Below are 20,663 nucleotides of genomic sequence, written 5' to 3'. Positions count from 1 at the left end.
TCCTGCGTGACCAATTGTTCACGGTTAAACAGTAGTGTTCGTGGAGACATTTGAGAACCGGCTTATTTAAATGAATTATCAGGTAGGTGACAGAAATAAGCACCTATATACTTCCATTGCGTGGTGAACTGCAAATTACTGGTCAGTGATACACAATGAAAGTGCACATTATCTACACTCTAGCAAATCTGTGAGAACCCAGAACATTTTAAAAGCTCAACATAGATTTATAGCACTCAGTGGCTGTTCGAATAAAGCATACGCTCAATGACCCACTTATGTGTGGTGACAGCAGATTAATTTAACAACTAATGAGCCATTTTATTCCTGAAACACTAAAATAATCCACTGCTGGCACCTCCAGCACACCATTGCATCTCTGTGTTAATTATGTTACAGGTTGGTACAAGAGCAAATAGTAACATGACATAAAACTGAAACCCAAGGACGAGCGGAGACCCCCAAATCATGACATTTTCCCCCTCCCTGTGACTTATGGTCCTCAAACTCCAGAGGCTATCCTATCCCACATGGAGTTTACCTGTTATAGGGTGGCGTGCTGCACACATACCTTATGCCACGGGCCAAACTTGTCACCCAAACCTCCAGAAAACCAAGTGGAAATCTGGCACTGCGAGACAGCCTGACTTTCTCACTGCTGGCAAAGCTCAACTCCCTCCCCTCCTTCTTTGTGACACGGGTTCGCTCCACGTCTCTCTTACTCCACAGGCTATATAAGGAATGTAAAACTACACCAAACTATTTCAGCCCAACACCCACGAGTCACGGAGAGGGGGAAGAGAGACCAAGAGAGAGAGAGGGAGGGAAGGAAGGAAGGAAGAGAAAACATCTACTACCTCAGATTCTCTGGCTCTAGATGTAACATTTAAACCCATAAACTACTAGAAAAAGTCATCAGAAGGCAGGTTGGATGGGTGGGAAGCCAAATGAACATTCCTCTCAATGCGGATATCATATGTTTCATGGTTGCACCCACGGTTGGGTATGTGACAGCAACTTGAGAGTGCAGCGGCACTGTTTTGCCCTGCGGTAAAACTGCATTTGAGAATACATTACACATTCTGAATGGTCTTTTCACACTGTGTGAATAACATATGTTTTGGATGGCAAAACCGTTACCACCCAAAGCAGGTTATGTCATTGAATACAATTTGAGAGGACAAAACTGCTGCTGTTGTCGTACCCTGCGGTAAAACTGTAATTGAGAGGGCACTGTACTTTCTCAAAGGTCTCTTTTCTGGCGCATTTCAATTTTCCATTAACTACCTCCAATTTCATACAGTCCTGTGTAAAAAAAAACAAAAAACAAAACAAAACATAATAATAATAAATTATTTTAAAATAGCATTCATTCAGAAGTCTGACATTTCATCCCCTGCGGTGAATTAGAATGGTGTGCTTAAGAAACTGATAAAACTGAAAAAGGACATAACTAAGCATAAAACAGTTAAGTGTTCAAGCAGTCTGAATTCATTTCTGTCAATGGGGTTATGTGAGTGCAAGAACAAATCCTGTACTTTGCAAATTGCATGTAACTCAGTATTGTCCTATAAACTATAATCATTTGTATTATTTTCTTCAGTAAGAGGAAATAAGACAAAAGTCAAGGCTTTTGATCACTGAAACTAAATACAATCTGCAGTAAACTTGGATTTAACTCTGTAATCATGACTTACAACTAAAAGATCTTTTTTTTTTTTTTAAATCAATTTCCTACAGAGACAATATTTAGTTCTTTAGAGAATCCAGATTAGATGCAAAACCACATTAAAATGTAAACTAATGTATTACTAATTGCCTGTTAGGAAAAGTCCCAAAGTAACCAACGCATTCAAATGAAATTAGGCTACTGTATTAACATGCCGCATTAAATCATAAAGCTACATTATAGCAACCTTAATTACATCATAAATCAAATACACACAGCTCAAACTGATGCAGAAGTTTGCCATCGTAACCAGTAATAATCTTCTGTAATACTTCTCATTAGAGAGACCATGTAACCTAGAAACGTGATACACTCTTCTTTAAAGCTCGGCTGCAGCCGGTACATCCAAAAAGAAGTCGGGAAGCAGTGCGTTTACCTCTTTCGGATCGGCAGACATCGCAGCCTTCTGTCTTCTGATCTGATGGGCTGTTATAAGGAGATCAAGTAAACTTCACAACTTTCTGGACTTGGGCGTCAGGTCGCGCGCAGTAGCCGCAGGTTTTCCCTGTTGGATTTTCTTTTAGTAGGACTCTGATTATACGTCATGCGTCACGTGGAGGCCTGACGCACGGCTCGGTGGGCGCGCGCCCATGGCCAGACTCACATATGTTCTATGATGTGTTTGAGTTTCTATATAAATTCAAAGAGGATCTATTACCCTCCAGCAGGTACTCATGTCTTTGTTGAATACAGCCACAGTAATTTTTTTATTTTATTTTTTTATTTTATTTTATTTACTCCAGTCATTTATGTCAAATATGTATTTACCAACAATAATTCGGTGTTTATGTAATTCTTTAATGTATTTAAGTATTTGTTTGTTTATATTTCAGTAGGATTACATTATATTGTTATATTTTCTATTATATTATTTAAAGTTTCTTTCTTGATCCATTACAAATAGAAATTCCAAAAAGGGGGGGGGGTTATACCACAACGGAAAATGGTCAAACAAAAGTAGTTTTTCTATAAAATTATGATTTTCTTTTCTATTTAAATGCATATTTCTTTTAGAAATTGATAGTTTTATATTCTTGGAACTCATACAAACCAAAAATACGTAGATCCCTATCATTTAACCTTCACTGAAGGCTCACTCATCCTCACTCTCATCACATGGAAAAGCTAACTTCGCACTCTTCCTATTGGCCTTTCCATAAAATAGCCTATTGCTGCATTCATTTTCTGAAAAGAAGAAATTATTTTGTTATTTATACATAAATACAACTATACTAGACTAAACACTTCAAATAAATAAATAACTGCAATCATATTATTGATGCTACTATCTATAAACAATCCCAATGGGGAAATACATTACTGCAATTCCACTATGGTACAGCATAGCCATATGGCAACATACCTATTTTTCCGTATAGTGGTACAGCATTGCCATAACGAAACATTGATATTTTCTCAATTTACAGTAAAACTATGTTAGTTAAATTGTGAATAAAAATGATCTAATTTACTTAACAAAGATGCTGCAAAAAAAAACATGAGAAGAGACGTTTAGAAATGAGGTTAATAGAGCAATTTCTGGAACACTTCAACAGGTGTCTTCAGTGTGAGGGTGACAGTGGGAAAAAGAGTTTTGGACGGACATTCAAATGTCAAGTGACTTAAAAACAGCACATTGTCTATCTTAAGGCCTCGCTCTTCTAATTCCCATAGTGCAATATTGTGATTTTTTTTTTCAGAATAACAAGGAAATGAGTAGAAATTAATTATTGCCAATAATAATAATAATAATAATAATAATGGCTATTCCGTACCATAAGGGGTTAAAGATCATTTTTAGAACCAGTAGCTTCCATTGACATTTTTAAAGATGAAAAAGGAAAACAAATCATCACATCACAGTATGAACTATGGCAAACACCTTGATGCAGGGTCGAAGTCTGAATTACGTACTGTCTCCAGCAGATGAAGACAAAACACCACAAATCTACTGTGCGTTCACATTATTGTTACAGATATTTTCCCAGCCCTCCCAACAAGAGCTGCGTGTCATTCAACTCACAGCCAACCTGCTGCCATAAAAAAGTAAAAAAATATTGTATATACTTTTACAACGCGCAAATCTGTCTATGTTTGACCTTTAACAACTAATGTAAGTTTATTTTTCCTTTAAACACTCCTAACTTGCTAGAAGAACAAAACAGCTGGAGGGTTTTAGTGCAGCTTTACGGAAGCCGGTGTTACTTTGTTAAACATGGCTGACGACTTTGGCTTTTCGGCTTCCGACAACGGAGTTCATGCAGAAGAAGATCCGGCCGCGGCGTTTCTGGCCCAGCAGGAAAATGAGATCGCCGTGATCGAGAACGACAGCGCCGGATTCGGCGCGCTGGAGGACGGCGAACCTCCGCCCGCGAACACGTACACGTCGTTCGGAGGTGATTGTGTTACGCTGGCCTGCTTGCTTGCACTTAAACATTATTACGCTTTTTATTATATTATTATACGATTATACGACTATTCAAGTTTGTATTTAGTGTAAACTTAATGTAAAATCTTACTACAATAACCTTATTTCATATAAGTACCAGTAGTAGGCTACCATTTTTGAAATTGTACCATGGTATACTTGGAGTACCATGTACATACTATATGAATATGGTACTAAATGAGTGCCATATCACTTACAAAAAAATTACCATGATTTTTGACAATTCCATACAAAAAGTACTTTGGCAGTACTGAAATTATTGTGCCATGATATTTACTAGTACTTTTAAGAATCCCATGATACATGTCCTAAACATATTGTATTATTATTATATTATATTACCACTGGATACCGCCATTGTACAATAGTACTGCTACAGCACTTTTTAGTAAAGGATAGTGCACATTAATTCAATGACTTACAACAAAAACAACCACAATTACAAGTTTACAAAATAATAACAACCATATGTGTTGTTTGTTAATATTAATCGTTATTACTTATAATAACAATATAGCAAAGATGCTGTAATATGAATTGGGTGGGAAGTGATTTACAATCATAATCATCAAAATTATCCATAAGCTGACAGTCGTGGAGAGAGATTATTTATAATTGACAACAACCATGAAGACTTTGATATATATTTGGATTGATGAGTTTTATTAAGATAATAAAGTGAACTCCAAACTAATACGCACCAAATCAAGTTTTGTGGTCAAAGTTTTTCAGTAGTCTAACATGACATGTTCAGCTTTAATGCTGGAGTTAAAGTCACACCTGTCACACTATCAAGTTAAGACAAGCAAGCAAACTGGAAAGGCGCACTAGAAAAGGCTATTTGTGAATAACAAAAGAGTAGAGACAATCAAGGTTGCTGAACTAAACCATTTTGAAAAGTGAACACACACCAGCCCACCTGCAGACTTAGATCCAGAAATTGTGAGAGAGGTTTTTACATACTCACGGTCCAACAAGGTGTGCTGCATTCCAGTGATGTTTGTAAGGTTTCTATAGTCAACGTAGCGTAGAAACTGTTGCCTAACAAGTGCTTAAACTCATGTTGTTTCTTCTATTTGAGCGCAGGTGATTTTGGAGAAGCACCAGCTACTGCTGTAAACAGAGATATGTTTCAAGTGAGTGTGGTTAGAAAAGCAACAAATCTTGTCATATTAAATGCTCTTGTTTGTTTTTATGTACTACAACACAATTGGCAGTTGTGCCAGGAACAGACGTTGTTAACATTACATTACTTGAAACATTAGGACACCAACGGCACAACAGACAGCTACTCAGCCATTGCCCAAGTCGACATACAGAGACAAGAACCTGAAAGCCTTCGCAAATGGAGGGAGGAACAAAAGGCTCGGCTGGAGGAATTAGGTACTGAATAATTATAAATAACTGTCAGTAGGAAATTGTGCTTTTTGTGTTTGTGTGTTACAAACTGGATAGACTGCCAAGTTCAATTAAGACAATTATTTGGCATATCATAATATTATATGGAGGAAATTTCTCAGGTGAAAGCCTTGGCTCTTAAAAGCTGGTTTAACGTTATTTAATTTAAAAAGCTCTCTATTTTTTATTTTTTATTTTTTTCTTCAATTTAAAACCAGTCAATTAATAGTGCTTTTGACAAATATGTTTAAAATTATCCAGTTTATTCCACAAAAAGCTGGTCTCTTAATATGGTGGCCAACATGTTTAGATCACTTAGATCATGTTGACAGTTGAATTCTAATCATTTCATCTCTTTAAAGAAAACATTCGTGTTTTGTGAAACAAATGAATCATGGGAATAGAGTACTTCCACAGTGGCAGCAGTAGTCAAAAACATTCACTTTAAGTTATGCTACAGCCATGTAATGGACATCAGTATTTATTATTTTCTAGCAAAACATTAACAAAATGTCACAAATAAGAAAAGGTACACACTTCAATGGAAAAACAGTTAAAAGCCTTTATTCAAGTAGCTGATTTATAATAGGAAAAAAGCCAAATGTATTATTATCTCACATATGAGGATAAATCTTGCTTGCTTACTTATTGTTTATTTATTACTTCTAATACAAATCTAGCAATTTGTGTGTTGTGTATGAACTTTCTCTGTTTTCTGATGTGCAGATGCAGCTTCTAAAGCAGCTGAGGCTGTGTGGAGGGAAAAGGCCCGGAAGGAACTAGAGGACTGGCATGTACACCAGAGTGAACAGATGGAGAAGAATAAAGCCAACAACAGGTATTTTCACTCTAACATCCAGGCTTTATTGATTGAGCTGTATGTATTTGTTAGTGAAAATTAGGATACAGACAGTTGTGAACCACCAGTCCATACGAGAAAAGACTTGTAATGGAGAACATAAAAAATAATAATAATTTGCCAAACTCTAAAATACAGGCCAGTTTTATTGTTTACTATTGACATTAGTATAATTTTAGCTGATTTAAAGATATTTGTTTTTTGAAATTTTTTTAATATTTATAATATGTTTTAGATGAGGTCTCATCTTTCTCATACTCACAAGTAAATGTAATTAATCCATCATGAGTCTTACTGCTGAGAAACTAATGCCAGCCACCTCTCACACTTCTCAACAGATTCTTGCATGGTATCTGATTCCCTCTGTTTTTTACTGTAGTTTTTCATGTGCACAGAGAAGACTGTTCCGAATGCTGTCTGCATGCTTTTAATTCTTGATAACAATCACGTCGACTTTGACTTGTGTCATATTGTGAATAGTTATAATTTGATATTGGGTGTACCGTTTTATTCACATTACAGTATTGTGATTGTGTGTGTGTGTGCGAATTTATAGCAGAGAGAGATACAAAGGCACATGTCAAGTTAAATAATCAATAAAGGAATGTTCCAGGTTCAATGCGGGTTAAGCTCTTAAAAAATGTAGTTATTCCTCAGAAACAAAAATCTTATTTACAGTAATGCACTTACAATTCGTACTGAGGGGATGATCAAACTGATTGGATAGCATATGATGTTGTATCTTCAGTCTTCTTGGTGTCATGAAAAAGTATTTGATGTACTTTAACACTTCTTTTCATGGGCAGCTTGTGTGAGACTGACTTTCTTCTTATGTATCTCTCTCTCTTTCACTCTCCGGCTCCCATTTTTCTCTTCCTTTCATTTCTCTTCTTTGATTTTCCTCTTCCTACTGTCCTGCCTGTTTGTGCATTAGGATCGCTGATAAGACTTTCTACAAACAGCCCAACTCTGATGCCATTGACTTTGTGTATGTTTAATGCAAATCTGTGAAATTGTACATAATTGCACTCAGTTTCTTGCTTGCATTACATAAACAACCATTCATAAGGTTGAGGTCAGTACGATTTTTTCAAATGAAAAGTCTCCTATGCTTTCCAGGGCTGCATTTATTTGATGAAAATATACAGTAAAAACACTAACGAATATCTCTTTGGATTTGAGACTTTAGTCTTTGCAACTTTACAGATCTTCTTTAAGCACCAAGAGCTTGTAACACTCCAAAGAGAAAGGAAAAATTTAAATCGCATCATATGACCCCTTTAAAATGTAGTTTATTCCTGTGATGGCAAATCAGAATTTTCTACAGCCATTACTCCAGTCTTCAGTGTCACATGATCCTTCAGAAATCATTCTAATATGCTGATTTGGTGCTTTAGAAACATTTGTTATTATTATCGATGTTAAAAACAGTTGTGCTGCTTAATATTTTTTTTGGAAATGTTTCTTTCCTGATTTTTTGATGAATAGAAAGTTCAAAAGAACAGCGTTTATTTAAATATGCTTTTGATCAATTGAATGCATCCTTACTGAATAAAAGTATCAATATCTTTCAAAATCTTACCGACCCCAAAGTTTTGAACAGTAGTGTAATCACATACAGGCTTTATTTCTCACTCCATTTAGAGATGGACCAATGATCTGTTCCACCAACATTTTTAATGATAATCACACTTTTCTACTTACATTCTTGTTAACAGGTCTATAACTTCCACTTTTCATTCTAAAGTGAGGAACACTTAACTTAACATGCCTACCCAAAAAGATGAAATATTAACATCAAATATCTTCTGATTGGCTGTGATTGTCACAGTTTCACATTCAGTGTGTTTAGACCTGGCTAGGACAGAAAATAATCTCTATTGGGTGTAGAAAATAATGTTGGTCGATCTCTAATTTCATTTGAGATGATGATAAGTGACATGGCTCTTACCTGAGCATCTGTGAAGTGCTGGCTCTCATGATTCTCTCCTATCTGTCCATGTAGAGTGTCAGAGGAGGTCTTCCTCAAGGAGTGCGTTGATGACAGTCCTGGAACAGAATGGGACAAAGTGGCCCGACTATGCGACTTTAACCCCAAAACCAGCCGTCAGACTAAAGACGTGTCTCGGATGCGCTCCGTTCTTATTTCTCTAAAACAGATGCCTCTGCTTCGCTAACATAACTCCCTCTTGTATTTCCTAGGCTTTCTTTCTTGTTCCCTCTTGCACTTTATTTTAGTGAGGTTGAACACTCTAACAAATTCAAGCTTTTATGGTTTTAAAAAGGGTCATTGAATGTGTATGCTTTACTGTATTTAAACTTCCTATTTATGTACCCTGGTGTTTTGCAATGTCAGAAGACTTTGGCTGTTCCATATGTTGAAGAACATTGTAAGTGTACCTCGATCATTTGAAAACAAGTCCAGTTTTTCCCTTAATCCCAATATACATGAAAGGCAGCAGATGTATCCAAATGCCAAAAGTATTTTGGTTAGCTTATGAGTTATTTTTGTGATTGTCGTGTTTTTTGCAGTGCCCACAAACCATTAGACAGCATAACTTCACTGGAACCAGTAAGTGTCTTTATTGCCTTGTTACACAGGAAATGGAAGTGTTTGGTTGCAGTCTACACAGGGACAGTTTAGTTACAATCTCTCACCCTATATAGTATTTTTTTTTTTTACCATTTATTTGTCGTCCTAAGTTGAATGTTGTGTTGTAATCAGTATCTGGGTTTGGCATTATCTGGTTTTATTTCTGTTCACTGTCAAGAGGGAAGTTACATTTCTGAGCTTGCTAAGGTTCTTGTTTAATTCTAATTCACACATTACCACTTTTCAATATTCAAATAGTTGAGTGCCGTTTTTAATTCAATGTGCATGTTGCCCATAAAAGCTTCTGTTATACTTAAAATAAATCTTTTACAGGAGAATTACTCAGATTTAACCTGCTAATATACCACTGCACAGAAATCCTTCATGGCACATTAAGCACATGCCTGTGCTTACATGGCGGTTAATGTGTTCTGTTATGTTACTATATACATAAGGGACTAATAGTAATAAGTTTGAACCATGTGCTTTTCTAGTGTGGAGTTTGTTAATTGTGGCCTCAGTCTACAGCAATGAATCCTGTGCCTAAACCTTGTCTCACTGTGACGCTTACTGTCTATCTGTAGCAGGGGTGGCGAACTCCAGTCCTGGAGAGCCGCAACCCTGCAGAGTTCAGCTCCAACCCTAATTAAAACTCACCTGCCTGTAGCTTCCTAGTAACCCTTCAGACCTTGATTAGCTTGTTCAGGTGTGTTTGATTAGGGTTGAAGCAAAACTGCAGGGCTGCGGCTCTCCAGGACCGATGTTCGCCACCCCTGATCTGTAGGCTTACATCATTCAAAGCTGCCAAAAGCGCTAGAAATAAAACATAGCTGTAAGAAAATGCAGGTAGTTGTATTTTTACTTTAAAATGCTGGAATTTAAACATGTACTGCTTTTTATAGTCCAGATTTTGAATTTGTAATCCATTTTATTTCATGGCACATGTATACATGTTACAGATTATTTGAATAAGTTAGGAGGCCTTTCTATTGAAAATTGAATTTTTGTTGGCTTTTAAGATAACTTTAGTTGCATATTATAACAAATGATGGTTAATAGCCAAAGAAACCATCTGTATGTTTTTGACTCTGCTTCAAATAAACTTTGGGGTCTAATTCAACAATCTAGTGAAAATTGATTTGTAATTTAAATTTGGCTGGATTTCTCAGTCCCCCTTTTATAGATCTCCTAGCCCTTACCCTGACTCCAAAATGTTTGTGCATCAGTGCAGACCATGCAATAATTATTCTGTATTCAGTAAAACGTTAAAATAAATTCATTTAAAAACATATGCATTGAGACTATATTTATTGTGACTTTTTAAAATGAGACTAACATTTATCACACTTGGGAGATTTAATATCACAAATTCTCATGATCAATTCCCATTAGCAAATACACAGCAGCTTAAGTAGTCCTTCTAAATACATACAGAAAATTGAGGTTAAAAAAAAACAAAAGTGCATTTTAATGTTTCAAGCAATGGTCATCAACATGGAAAAACAGGTACTATGCCTGTCAACCATACAATTTTGTGACTCTTTAAATGAAATAGTGGGTATAAAAGGGATACTTAACCCAAAAATGAAAATCATCATTTACTTACCCTCAAGTTGTGCCAAACCTGTATCAGTTTCTTTCTTCTGTTAAGCACAAAAGAAGATAATTTGAAGAATGCGAGTAACCATTGACTTCCATAATATATATTTTTTTCCATACTATAAAAGTCACTGGCTATCATCAACTGCTTGGTTACAAACATTCTTCAAAATATCTTCTTTTGTGCTTAACAGAAGAAAGAAACTCATACAGGTTTGGAACAACTTGAGGGTGAGTTAATGATTGTAAAACAGATTTTTCATTTTGGGGTGAACTGTACCTTTAAATGTGTGTATAAGTGTGGCATATTGATACAATTTGCGAATAGTGCCATCTACCACCTGTAGATCTATAATATGAGTTCTTACACTGGACCTTTTTCTGTAAAGAAAAAAAAAATGCGAACAATTGGCATTTAATGTTCAGTTCATTCCATATTCACATCACATTTCACCCATCGACCATGTAAGGCGCTTGTCAGTTTGGTCAAACAGGGTCTGGTGTCTTCTCTTCACTGCTTAGGCTTCAGTGCTGTGGCAGCTACACCCACTATAATAGCAACGACGGTGAAGCCTTGAGCGAAGATACGGGCTCTCATTAGCAGCTGGGACTGTCGAGTTTTGCCCCGTCTGAAGGCGCTGAGGCCGTAGATCAATGCTCCTGCTGTTCCCAAACAACCTGAGGAGGAAAATCACAGAAAAATGATAGCTATTCTACTGATCTTATACTATACAAAACAAGAATTATGCATTGACCATAAATTACACATTATCACGTGGTTTGCTCTGATAGAATCTTTCTGTGAAAGATGTTAAAACATTAAAATGTATTTTTATTTCTTCTGGCGTAACAGTCTTGCTTTTCTGTTTTTATTGTTTGTATTTTGAGTAAAGCCCAGCTGGACTGCTGTATGGGTCACATTCAAACCCCACAGCTGGAGAGAAGGGTGTGTTTGGTGGAAAATCCACTGTGTTCTGGGATTCTGGTTGTGATTTAACTTCGCTTACTACCCACCCAAAACACTACCATTCAAAAGTTTGTGGTCAGTAAGGTTTTTTGGGGGGGGGATCAAAAGTGACAATATAATATTTAAAAAAAAAAATCTATTTCACATATATGCTGTCCTTTTGAACCATCTATTCATCCAAAAATCATCATTAATATTAAGCAGCAGAACTGTTTTTGACATTGATAAATGTTTATTTTTTTACTATATGTTTTTACCATATTTTAATCAAATAAATGTAGCCTTGATGAGTATGAGTCTTCAATAAACATAAAAAAAGAAAAAAAATTCTTACCAGCCCCAAACGTTTGAACAGTAGTATATGTTTGGCAAAATATTGTTACAACAGCAATTGTTAATAGTAAACTAGAAAAACTTTTTTTAACTTGCTATCAATAAGGTAGCTAGCAAAATGTACTATACATTTATATTAGAAATATATTGTTGTTGTTTTATTGTTGTAAGAGTTTGGTTTGAATCACTATTCCTCTCATAAACAATGTCGCTGTTTTTGTTTATTGTATTTCATCCCTTTTTTCCCCCTTTCTGGTTCTGACACAACAAAGAATTTGCACGGCAGCACTTCCATAACACAGAGCAGGGAACTCAGTGTATCAACTGCTAACGTATATGTTACTTTGTACAGGGGTAAACGAAAGTCAAACTCTGCACATTTAACTTCTGTCAGTGTAAAATGTAAATCTCAGCTGCATGGTTAATGGAACATGCCATATATGTCACTGCAAGATGATCACTTTGATCTGAAATGCATGACATAAGAGGTTTCCATGCAATGACATTGCACAAATGTTACATTAAGTATATTCAAAGCACTCTGAATTTGATCTTTAATGACGTTTAATTGTATTGTTGGTAACCAAAATCATATGAAGCTGTATTTGGTGTACTTGTGTAATGTGTAAGTCACTGTTTACTGTTTTACGTAACTCACCTATAGGGACGAATGGATTCTCTTTGGTCTTCCGGATGAATTTGTCTTTAAAATTCTCCTCCTTCGCTCTGGGCAGCGGGGTAAATCCCTCGATAACCAGAGGCTGAGACAAATCAAACACGACGGGTGGACGATCTGCTTTGGTCGGTTGATCTTGGCCAACCGGGGTCGTCGCAGTTGCCATGCTTAGAACGTCTTCTTCTTCTTCTTCTTCTTCTTCTTCTTCTTCTTCTTCTTCTTCTTCTTCTTCTTCTTCTTTTTTCTTGGCTTTTGCAACTTGTAATTATTGCATATCGCCACCTACTGTACAGGGGTGTGTAAAGGGACTTGGCAGATACTTACTTGGGGGGGTGGGGTCTTTTCGTTTCTAAATTATTTTTATTAATCCAGTATTTTCAAGAAATATAAACAAAGCTTTGAGTCTATTTCTTTCCATCCCTTGTTCTCTAAGAATATCTTCAATTTTATTTTCTTCTTCCATTTCCTGCCATTTCTGCCTGTATTCATGGTATTTATTACATCTAAACAAGACGTGTTCTACATCTTCCTTGGTTTGACATCTTGTACATAATCCATTACTCTTCCCTATTGTCTGCAGTGTATCATTCAATCCAATATGACCTAATCTCAGTCTTGAGTATACTACTTCTGTTAACAAGAAGTGGAATAAACAGATAGAACAGGGCATCTCCGCCAGCTGTGCATCACATGACATAACTGGTGTTTATGTTTTAATTTTAGACACTTTTTGTGTAATATCTTTTTTCTAATATCACAGTACATAATGTGCTTTACCCGCAATATTATAGCATAGATAATTGAATGAATTATGGTTACTAGCTGCACTTAATGTTCAATTAAAATGACAAGAACACCTTTTATTGTTTATGTATATTATAAATTAATATTTTTCTTTGAAAAAACAAATGAAGGTAGAAGATACGCCACACGACTCCTGCGCAGCAGGCGGCGCAAAAAAAGAAAGCGTTGGTTCAACGTTTTACGCATTGGTCACGTCAGCACGCTTTAAACGTCATCGCGTTTTGTTAGGGCTCGGCGAGGTAAGATGGCGGCGCCAGAAGAACAGGAATTATCTCAGGCTCAAACTGAAAAACTCCTTCAGTTTCAGGTACCAATTAGATTGTCTGGTTAATACATACTGATTGGATCTTTTATAGACTTACTTATCAGAAAAATAGTGTTCGCAGTGTCCAGCTCAGCTGCTTTAAGTATAAATGACCAGTCAGCGAGCTAACTGCCGTTATTTTTTACTCAGCTGACACCAGCTTCAGTTTATCTAATAAATACAGACTTAATCTGAATAATATCCTTTTGATTTATGCCCACATAAAGACTTTCTCGTGTATACAAGTGTCTTTTGTTTTAGTTGAAATGGCAGCTGTCAGTTAGGCAGCGAGACATTGGTTATGTCTCAAAATCTAGAGAGCTGCCTACCTAGACAGCAGATTTGGTCAGAGGAAAGTGCGCCTATGATGGCCAAAGTGCTGTCTAGTTAGGTAGCATTCGGACAGGTTTTTTGACGGACGGAGGAAGAACAGCTAGTCGTCCTGAACGCTACGTAAAACGCCATCTAGATAGACAGTTTACTAGGTTTTGAGACAGTGCTAATCTGCCCCCCAGTCTGCCAATACCTCAACTTTTAAACTTGCTGCATTTAGGGGATTTTTTGTCTTGTTTTAAACTGGTAGCAGCAATCACTGGAGAAGTTTACTTGTTCATCATCTACTCCTGAGTCATAGTCAGAGTAATATAAAAGAAACATGCCCTTGAATAATGACTGATCTCGAAAACACTCACTTTATCTATAATTTTATAAACACACTGCCACCCAAATGTTTCATTCATTAGCAAAGCTGGTCACATATTTAGTAAACATCTGTCATGCAACAGGATTTTTATTGTTTAACTTATGACAACAGATTTCAGCTCTTTTCCTTTGTTTGCAAATAACGTGAGATTTGTTCTTCTTATTCAGGACCTGACAGGCTTGGAGTCAATGGACCAATGTCGGCGCACATTAGAACAACACAATTGGAACATTGAGGTGAGAGCTGGTAAACCAGATGAATGGATCCTTTTATTCTTGTATTGTCAGTTTAACCTTTTTGTATTAGGAACATTATTCAAATTATTGGGATTAATTGAAATCTTTTTACAGGCCGCAGTACAAGACAGACTAAATGAGCAAGAAGGAGTTCCGAGTGTCTTCAACCCGCCGCCCACCAGACCGTTACAGGTCAACACAACAGACCACAGAGTGTATAGCTATATTGTCTCAAGGCCACAGCCTAGAGTAAGAGAGTATTTTGGTTTTTATGTTCTGTGTTCTGTTTTTTTTTTCCTTCATTCCCAGTGCTCATATCTTTGTACTAGTGTTTTCAATAATTATAAATACTTAAAACATTTTTATCTAGCTGTGGTAAATACTAAAATGCCAATGAAAGATTCTGGTTCCGACCTGCTATGACATGCAGACGGTTCAGGGTAATACCCTAGTAAAACAGCGGCGCTATGACAGATATTGCAACATGGTCCTCTATAAATATTAAATAAACTGCTTATATAAATGTTTTTCTCTTTTACAGGGCTTATTAGGGTGGAGTTACTATTTGATAATACTTCCCTTCAGGTTTACGTATTATACACTTCTGGACATATTCAGGTATTAAAGCAGTTAAACTAATAATCTAATATAGACTTGTTATATTTCACACTACAGTAGTAACTAGTCTTTCCACTGATGTTTCTTCCTCTCTCGAATTCTTCAGATTCGCCCTGAGATTCATTCGACCAGATCCAAGGGGTCGTGTCACAGATCCTGTTGGAGATGTCATGTCCTTTATTCATAGTTTTGAGGAGAAATATGGTCGATCACATCCTGTATTCTACCAGGGAACATATAGTCAGGTATGCTAATATAGAAAACAAACCAAATTAAAGGAACAAAATGAACTAAAGTATCAAATAAAAGATTAAGAACATTTAACTTTTGCACGTATTTGACCAATTTACCAGGCAGACATCTGAAACATCTTGCATTAAAAGGGTCATATGATGTTGCTAAAAAGAACATTATTTGGTGTATTTGGTGTAATGAAATGTTTATGCGGTTTAAGGTTCAAAAACACATCGCGCCGCGTAAACATAAAACCATGTCTGCATTTGTGATCATGGCGGCGGCGGCGGCGGCAACAATACTACAGCGAGAATAAAAGTTACGCCTTCTTTCTTTGCATGAACTTTTGGGCGGCGTTATACAAATCTTCCCACATCTTGATGTAGACATGTGGGGGGGTGTTAGAACGAGCCGTTTTAGGTAGGCGTGGCTGACTCTTAACTTTTATAAAGAATATCTCTTTGGATTTGAGACTTTAGTCTTTGCAACTTTACAGATCTTCTTTATGCACCAAGAGCTTTTAACACTCCAAAGAGAAAGGAAAAATTGAAATCGCATCATATGACCCCTTTAAGTAAATCCAAAAATGTTCTTAATGTTTTTTCTTCTAGGCTCTGAATGATGCCAAGCGAGAACTTCGCTACTTGTTAGTTTATCTTCATGGAGAAGATCACCAGGACACGGATGAGTTCTGCCGGTAGGTTTTAAGTTGGATGTTCTCCTCTATTCGCATTTACATCTTGGTGAGCTTCTGATCTCATAACCAGACCTCTTGTCTGTTTGTCTCTCTTTCTTAGAACCACATTATGTTCAGAAGAGGCACTGACCTTCATTAACACAAGGATGCTGTTTTGGGCCTGTTCCACCAGCAAGCCAGAGGGTTACCGAGGTAACCAGCTTCCCATCAACTTCACTTCCCAGTCTCTTGATTAATCCCTTTCTGAATGTTGTTGTGCCGTCGTCATTGTCATCTCACGAGATGTGGTTTGAGTTCATTATCTTTTCTTTGTTGTGTGTTCAGTCTCTCAGGCCCTGCGTGAGAACACCTATCCCTTCCTGGCTATGATCATGCTGAAGGACCGCAAAATGACAGTTGTTGGGAGACTGGAGGGGCTGATCCAGCCTGAGGATCTTATTAACCAGCTGACCTTCATCATGGAGGCAAACCAGACATATCTCATGTCAGAACGACTAGAGCGGTAAGATTACGTCATTAGCTTTCTGAAGAATTGAAACTCACCCAGATGTGTGAAGGGCATTTAATTACAACATTAAAAAGAAACTACACTGTACATAATCTCTCTCTCTATCTATCTATCTATCTATCTCTCTCCCGCTCTCCAGGGAGGAGAGGAATCAGACGCAGGTACTGAGGCAGCAGCAAGATGAAGCTTACCTGGCATCCCTCCGTGCAGACCAGGAAAAAGACAGAAAGAAAAGAGAAGAACAAGAGCAGAAACGTCAAGAGGAAGAGAATGCACGCCAGAGCCACCCTTCATTTATTTTTATTTTTTTTCTTGTTTGTGCAGTGTGGAGTACCATAACAGTATATCAGTGTCTGTTGTTAAAGATAAGAACACAGGCTCATCAGACACTCTGTTTTCAGGGTTTTAACACTGATGTTTGGGGAAAAACAAGGCTTAGTGTTTTATTGTATTATACAATACCTAATATAAAAAAAAACTGTATTTTAAATTTTGAACTGAAAACCAGTGTCTAAAACTTCTTTTTCCTCCTTTTAGGAAATACACGACTTCCTGTTTTCATTGAAAGAGACCCCTGAGTGGCATCCCTCCGTGCAGACCAGGAAAAAGACAGAAAGAAAAGAGAAGAACAAGAGCAGAAACGTCAAGAGGAAGAGAATGCACGCCAGAGCATCCTTGCCGAAGAGAGGAGACGAAGAGTAAGTAATTTACTCTTCGTAAGCAAATTAAGTAATTTGCTATTATGTAAAGAAAAATTAATTTACAAATGAATTCGACAATTAACATTGCTGTCAATCTTTTAAAAAAACATTGAATTACAGGATATAATTAATTTTTTTAAGTAACTGATCACAGAAAAATAACAAAATCGGATTTAAATAGAAATTAAATCAACAAAAAGCAGTAAAAAATTGTACTGTCTGTGACGAAAGTATGTTGTCATTTCATACTCTTGAGAACAGTTGCATATACTGTCTCTAACTTAAAACCTGCTGTCCCTTTCTTTGCACATCACATGTAATTGTTGATGATGCCCGTTTGTTTAGTAAGTTGACAAATTTCTGACATCTGTAGCTATGATTAATCACACTTAATGACTTCCTAATGATTATGTAATTACAGACACTGGAAGAAGAGAAGGAGCGCAAGTCTGAGTGTCTTCCTCCTGAGCCGCCCCTGGACGACCCAGACAGTGTCAAAATAGTGTTCAAACTGCCCAACGATACCCGCGTGGAGCGACGATTCCTCTTCAGCCAGTCATTGGCGGTAAACACCCTTCATTTATTTTTATTTTTTTTCTTGTTTGTGCAGTGTGGAGTACCATAACAGTATATCAGCGTCTGTTGTTAAAGATAAGAACACAGGCTCATCAGACACTCTGTTTTCAGGGTTTTAACGCTGATGTTTGGGGAAAAACAAGGCTTAGTGTTTTATTGTATTATACAATACCTAATATAAAAAAAAACTGTATTTTAAATTTTGAACTGAAAACCAGTGTCTAAAACTTCTTTTTCCTCCTTTTAGGAAATACACGACTTCCTGTTTTCATTGAAAGAGACCCCTGAGAAATTCCAAATAGTAACGAATTTCCCACGCCGGGTCCTGCCTTGCCTGCCGATGGAAGAGCAGCCCAATCCCCCCACTCTGAGGGAGGCCGGTCTGAGCCGGTCAGAAGTCCTCTTTGTGCAGGACCTTACAGACGATTGACATTTAGCTAACCCCCTGCTCACCACTCAAGTCCCGCCTCCCCTCCAGTTTGTTCTTCTGTTTGATGGCCTGGATGAGGGGTCACTGAGATAAACCTTTTACTGAATTTAAAAAGAAAAAAAGAAAAATAACCCATCCTTCCCTGCAGTGAAGTTTTGTTCCGTAAAATGAGTGCAAGGTGAACGGCCCTGTAAATATATGACCTAGATATTTAAGGACAAGCTTGGAAGCCACAACTGTTTTCTTTTCTTTTTTTTAATGCAAATCAAAGTCGACCATATAATGTATCTCATCTAACGACCAAAAGAGGGTTGTCGGCAAAGGATCCGATGGGCTGCTTGCGGTTCAAGAGAATTCAAATAAGAAAACTAAAGGCAACAGCTTTTCCATGTGGCTTTGTCTATATAGAGTATAGTGCAAGTCTGCCCAGGCCCATAGTGTGCCTGTGGTAATTCATAGATGCCTATGTTGCCTGTCGTCCATCTGATGGTTCTGGTCATGTAAAGATGTCATTTTCCAATTCTAAATTAAACATTTTAAAATGTTGTTGTGGTTTGACTAACAATGTTTTGGTTCAAGCATGTTCAACATTTGCATTGCAGCCTGCTACACAAACCTGAAGCCATGGCAAGTTTAATATTTTTGTAGGTATGTGGAAATAAATTATGGCGATAAATAATGACTTAAAACATTCATGGTAAAATTTCATAAAGTAATTGGAGAGGCAGTAACCCAGATTACCTTGTTTTATAGCATTAAGTGTTTGAATGTGAGTTTGAACTATTAGGTTGAATCTCATAAAGCTGGTCAGAAGATTGGTCACATTTCACTAAATTAAATGTTTGTTTTTTTTCTTTGCATTGTGACATTTTCACATTTTAATGTAGAAAAAATGTACAGTATTTATATACCATGGTAGTATTTGTTATACTGCCTTTATTCTGATTTTAATTAATAAATCATGTCCAGACTGGTTGATTTATATTACTGTATCATAGCAATGATGAACATTGAGAATATGAATTAATTGATAATGTCTCAATGCAAAAAATAAATAAAATCCTAAATAGGGATACATTGATATTTTAGGCAATATGGCAATATATATATTTTTATGACTAATATTTTAAATCTATACTTTAAGTATACTTTGTTTTTGTATGCTAGAGGTGAATCTAGGCAACGTTATAATGTACAGTATGATAATATTGTATGAATGTTTATTTTGAAATCTGCTATAGATAAATGTATACAGTTTGATTAAAAAAAATTATATTTATAATATTAGTTATAATTTATTATAATTAAAGGAGGTACCTATGGGATGCTGGCTAGATAATAGAACTCACAGAGCCATAACCAGAATTTGAATGATTATTTGTGACCCTGGACCACAAAACCAGTCTTAAGTCGCTTGGGTATATTTTTAGCAATAGCCAAAAAAACATTGTATGGGTCAAAATTATCGATTTTTCTTTTATGCCAAAAATCACTAGGATATTAAGTAAAGATCATGTTCCATGAAGATATTTTGTAAATTTCCTACTGTAAATATATCAAAACTTAATTTTTGATTAGCAATATGCATTGCGAAGAACTTCATTTGGAAAAATTTAAAGGCGATTTTCTCAATATTTTTTGCACCCTCAGATTCCAGATTTTCAAACAGTTGTATCTCGGCCAAATATTTTCCTATCCTAATAAACCATACATCAATGCAAAGCTTATTTATTCAGCTTTCAGTTGATGTATAAATCTCAATTTAAAAAAATTGACCCTTATGACTGGTTTTGTGATCCAGGGTCACATATGCTAATTAGTGGTGGGAGCTATGTCAACCGATATAATTATTTTATATTACAATAAAAGTATATAAATATATAAAAGTATACCGTTCAAATTTTTTTTAATGTTTTTAAAATTTTCACCAAGGCCGCATGTATTTGATCACAAAAAAACCCAGTAAAATCAAACCATACATCAATGCAAAGCTTATTTATTCAGCTTTCAGTTGATGTATAAATCTCAATTTTAAAAAATTGACCCTTATGACTGGTTTTGTGGTCCAGGGACACATTTGGGTAATATTCCACAGCGTTTGTGTGTGTGGTCTGAAACAGAATTTACTGCACATCTCAAAGTAACTTTAATAGTTAAAAATTTTCCAAGAAAAAAAATAAAATAATAATATATATATATATAATTACATTTTTTGCAGTAATCTATGGATGTTCCTAGATGCAAAAAAG

General features: G+C 36.3%; 4 protein-coding genes across 9 annotated transcripts in view; 2 read left to right on the top strand and 2 right to left on the bottom strand.

Moving 5' to 3' along the window:
* The window catches only part of LOC107749758 (PDZ and LIM domain protein 7), a 41,127-nt gene extending 38,839 nt beyond the window's left edge, over window positions 1-2,288 (bottom strand). The window contains exon 1 of one of the 3 annotated variants that reach the window (XM_016564920.1): window positions 2,106-2,288. In XM_016564920.1, the coding sequence (XP_016420406.1) occupies window positions 2,106-2,126 (21 nt within the window). In that variant the 5' untranslated portion in view covers window positions 2,127-2,288. Of the gene's footprint in view, window positions 1-541; window positions 712-2,105 lie in introns of those variants that run through there. The other 2 variants (XM_016564922.1, XM_016564921.1) reach the window with 2 other exon arrangements.
* A 1,423-nt stretch (window positions 2,289-3,711) lies between these two features.
* On the top strand, window positions 3,712-9,664 carry LOC107749760 (clathrin light chain B-like). Of its 4 annotated transcripts, none has more exons than XM_016564926.1 (7): window positions 3,712-3,775; window positions 3,882-4,125; window positions 5,265-5,314; window positions 5,444-5,561; window positions 6,303-6,414; window positions 7,370-7,423; window positions 8,441-9,664. In XM_016564926.1, exons 2-7 carry the CDS (start codon window positions 3,945-3,947, stop codon window positions 8,610-8,612), a joined length of 687 nt encoding a protein of 228 aa, XP_016420412.1. In that variant the 5' UTR covers window positions 3,712-3,775; window positions 3,882-3,944; the 3' UTR covers window positions 8,613-9,664. The 4 variants fall into 4 exon arrangements, with proteins under 4 accessions (XP_016420412.1, XP_016420410.1, XP_016420409.1 ...); XM_016564924.1 differs by having other exon boundaries at window positions 3,720-3,775; window positions 3,885-4,125; XM_016564923.1 differs by having other exon boundaries at window positions 3,726-4,125.
* Window positions 9,665-10,853: 1,189 nt separating this feature from the next.
* On the bottom strand, window positions 10,854-12,864 carry LOC107749757 (HIG1 domain family member 2A-like). The gene is made up of 2 exons (XM_016564919.1): window positions 12,586-12,864; window positions 10,854-11,305 (listed from the first exon to the last, which is right to left on the bottom strand). Exons 1-2 carry the CDS (start codon window positions 12,767-12,769, stop codon window positions 11,139-11,141), a joined length of 351 nt encoding a protein of 116 aa, XP_016420405.1. The 5' UTR covers window positions 12,770-12,864; the 3' UTR covers window positions 10,854-11,138.
* A 727-nt stretch (window positions 12,865-13,591) lies between these two features.
* Window positions 13,592-18,685, top strand: LOC107749755 (FAS-associated factor 2-like). Its single transcript, XM_016564912.1, has 12 exons — window positions 13,592-13,714; window positions 14,582-14,650; window positions 14,765-14,899; window positions 15,192-15,268; window positions 15,375-15,513; window positions 16,114-16,199; window positions 16,300-16,391; window positions 16,524-16,701; window positions 16,847-16,922; window positions 17,310-17,405; window positions 17,830-17,973; window positions 18,232-18,685. Exons 1-12 carry the CDS (start codon window positions 13,652-13,654, stop codon window positions 18,412-18,414), a joined length of 1,338 nt encoding a protein of 445 aa, XP_016420398.1. The 5' UTR covers window positions 13,592-13,651; the 3' UTR covers window positions 18,415-18,685.
* The last annotated feature ends 1,978 nt before the right edge of the window (window positions 18,686-20,663 follow it).

The sequence above is a fragment of the Sinocyclocheilus rhinocerous genome, unplaced genomic scaffold, assembly GCF_001515625.1.
Source record: "Sinocyclocheilus rhinocerous isolate Xijiao unplaced genomic scaffold, SAMN03320098_v1.1 scaffold860, whole genome shotgun sequence".
In the NCBI taxonomy this organism is placed as follows: Eukaryota; Metazoa; Chordata; class Actinopteri; order Cypriniformes; family Cyprinidae; genus Sinocyclocheilus; species Sinocyclocheilus rhinocerous.
The sequence above is the reverse complement of the archived record's forward strand: the minus strand, read 5'-3'. Positions and strand labels throughout refer to the sequence as shown.

Coding starts and splice junctions, on each gene's coding strand:
- LOC107749760 (XM_016564926.1), top strand. CDS start 3,945: ATGGCTGACGACTTTGGCTTTTCGGCTTCCGACAACGGAGTTCATGCA. Junction 4,126..5,264: donor CACGTACACGTCGTTCGGAG/GTGATTGTGTTA, acceptor ATTTGAGCGCAG/GTGATTTTGGAGAAGCACCA. Junction 6,415..7,369: donor AAGAATAAAGCCAACAACAG/GTATTTTCACTC, acceptor TTTGTGCATTAG/GATCGCTGATAAGACTTTCT.
- LOC107749755 (XM_016564912.1), top strand. CDS start 13,652: ATGGCGGCGCCAGAAGAACAGGAATTATCTCAGGCTCAAACTGAAAAA. Junction 14,651..14,764: donor AACACAATTGGAACATTGAG/GTGAGAGCTGGT, acceptor ATCTTTTTACAG/GCCGCAGTACAAGACAGACT. Junction 16,392..16,523: donor CAAGCCAGAGGGTTACCGAG/GTAACCAGCTTC, acceptor TTGTGTGTTCAG/TCTCTCAGGCCCTGCGTGAG.
- LOC107749757 (XM_016564919.1), bottom strand. CDS start 12,769: ATGGCAACTGCGACGACCCCGGTTGGCCAAGATCAACCGACCAAAGCA. Junction 11,306..12,585: donor GAATCCATTCGTCCCTATAG/GTGAGTTACGTA, acceptor TTTCCTCCTCAG/GTTGTTTGGGAACAGCAGGA.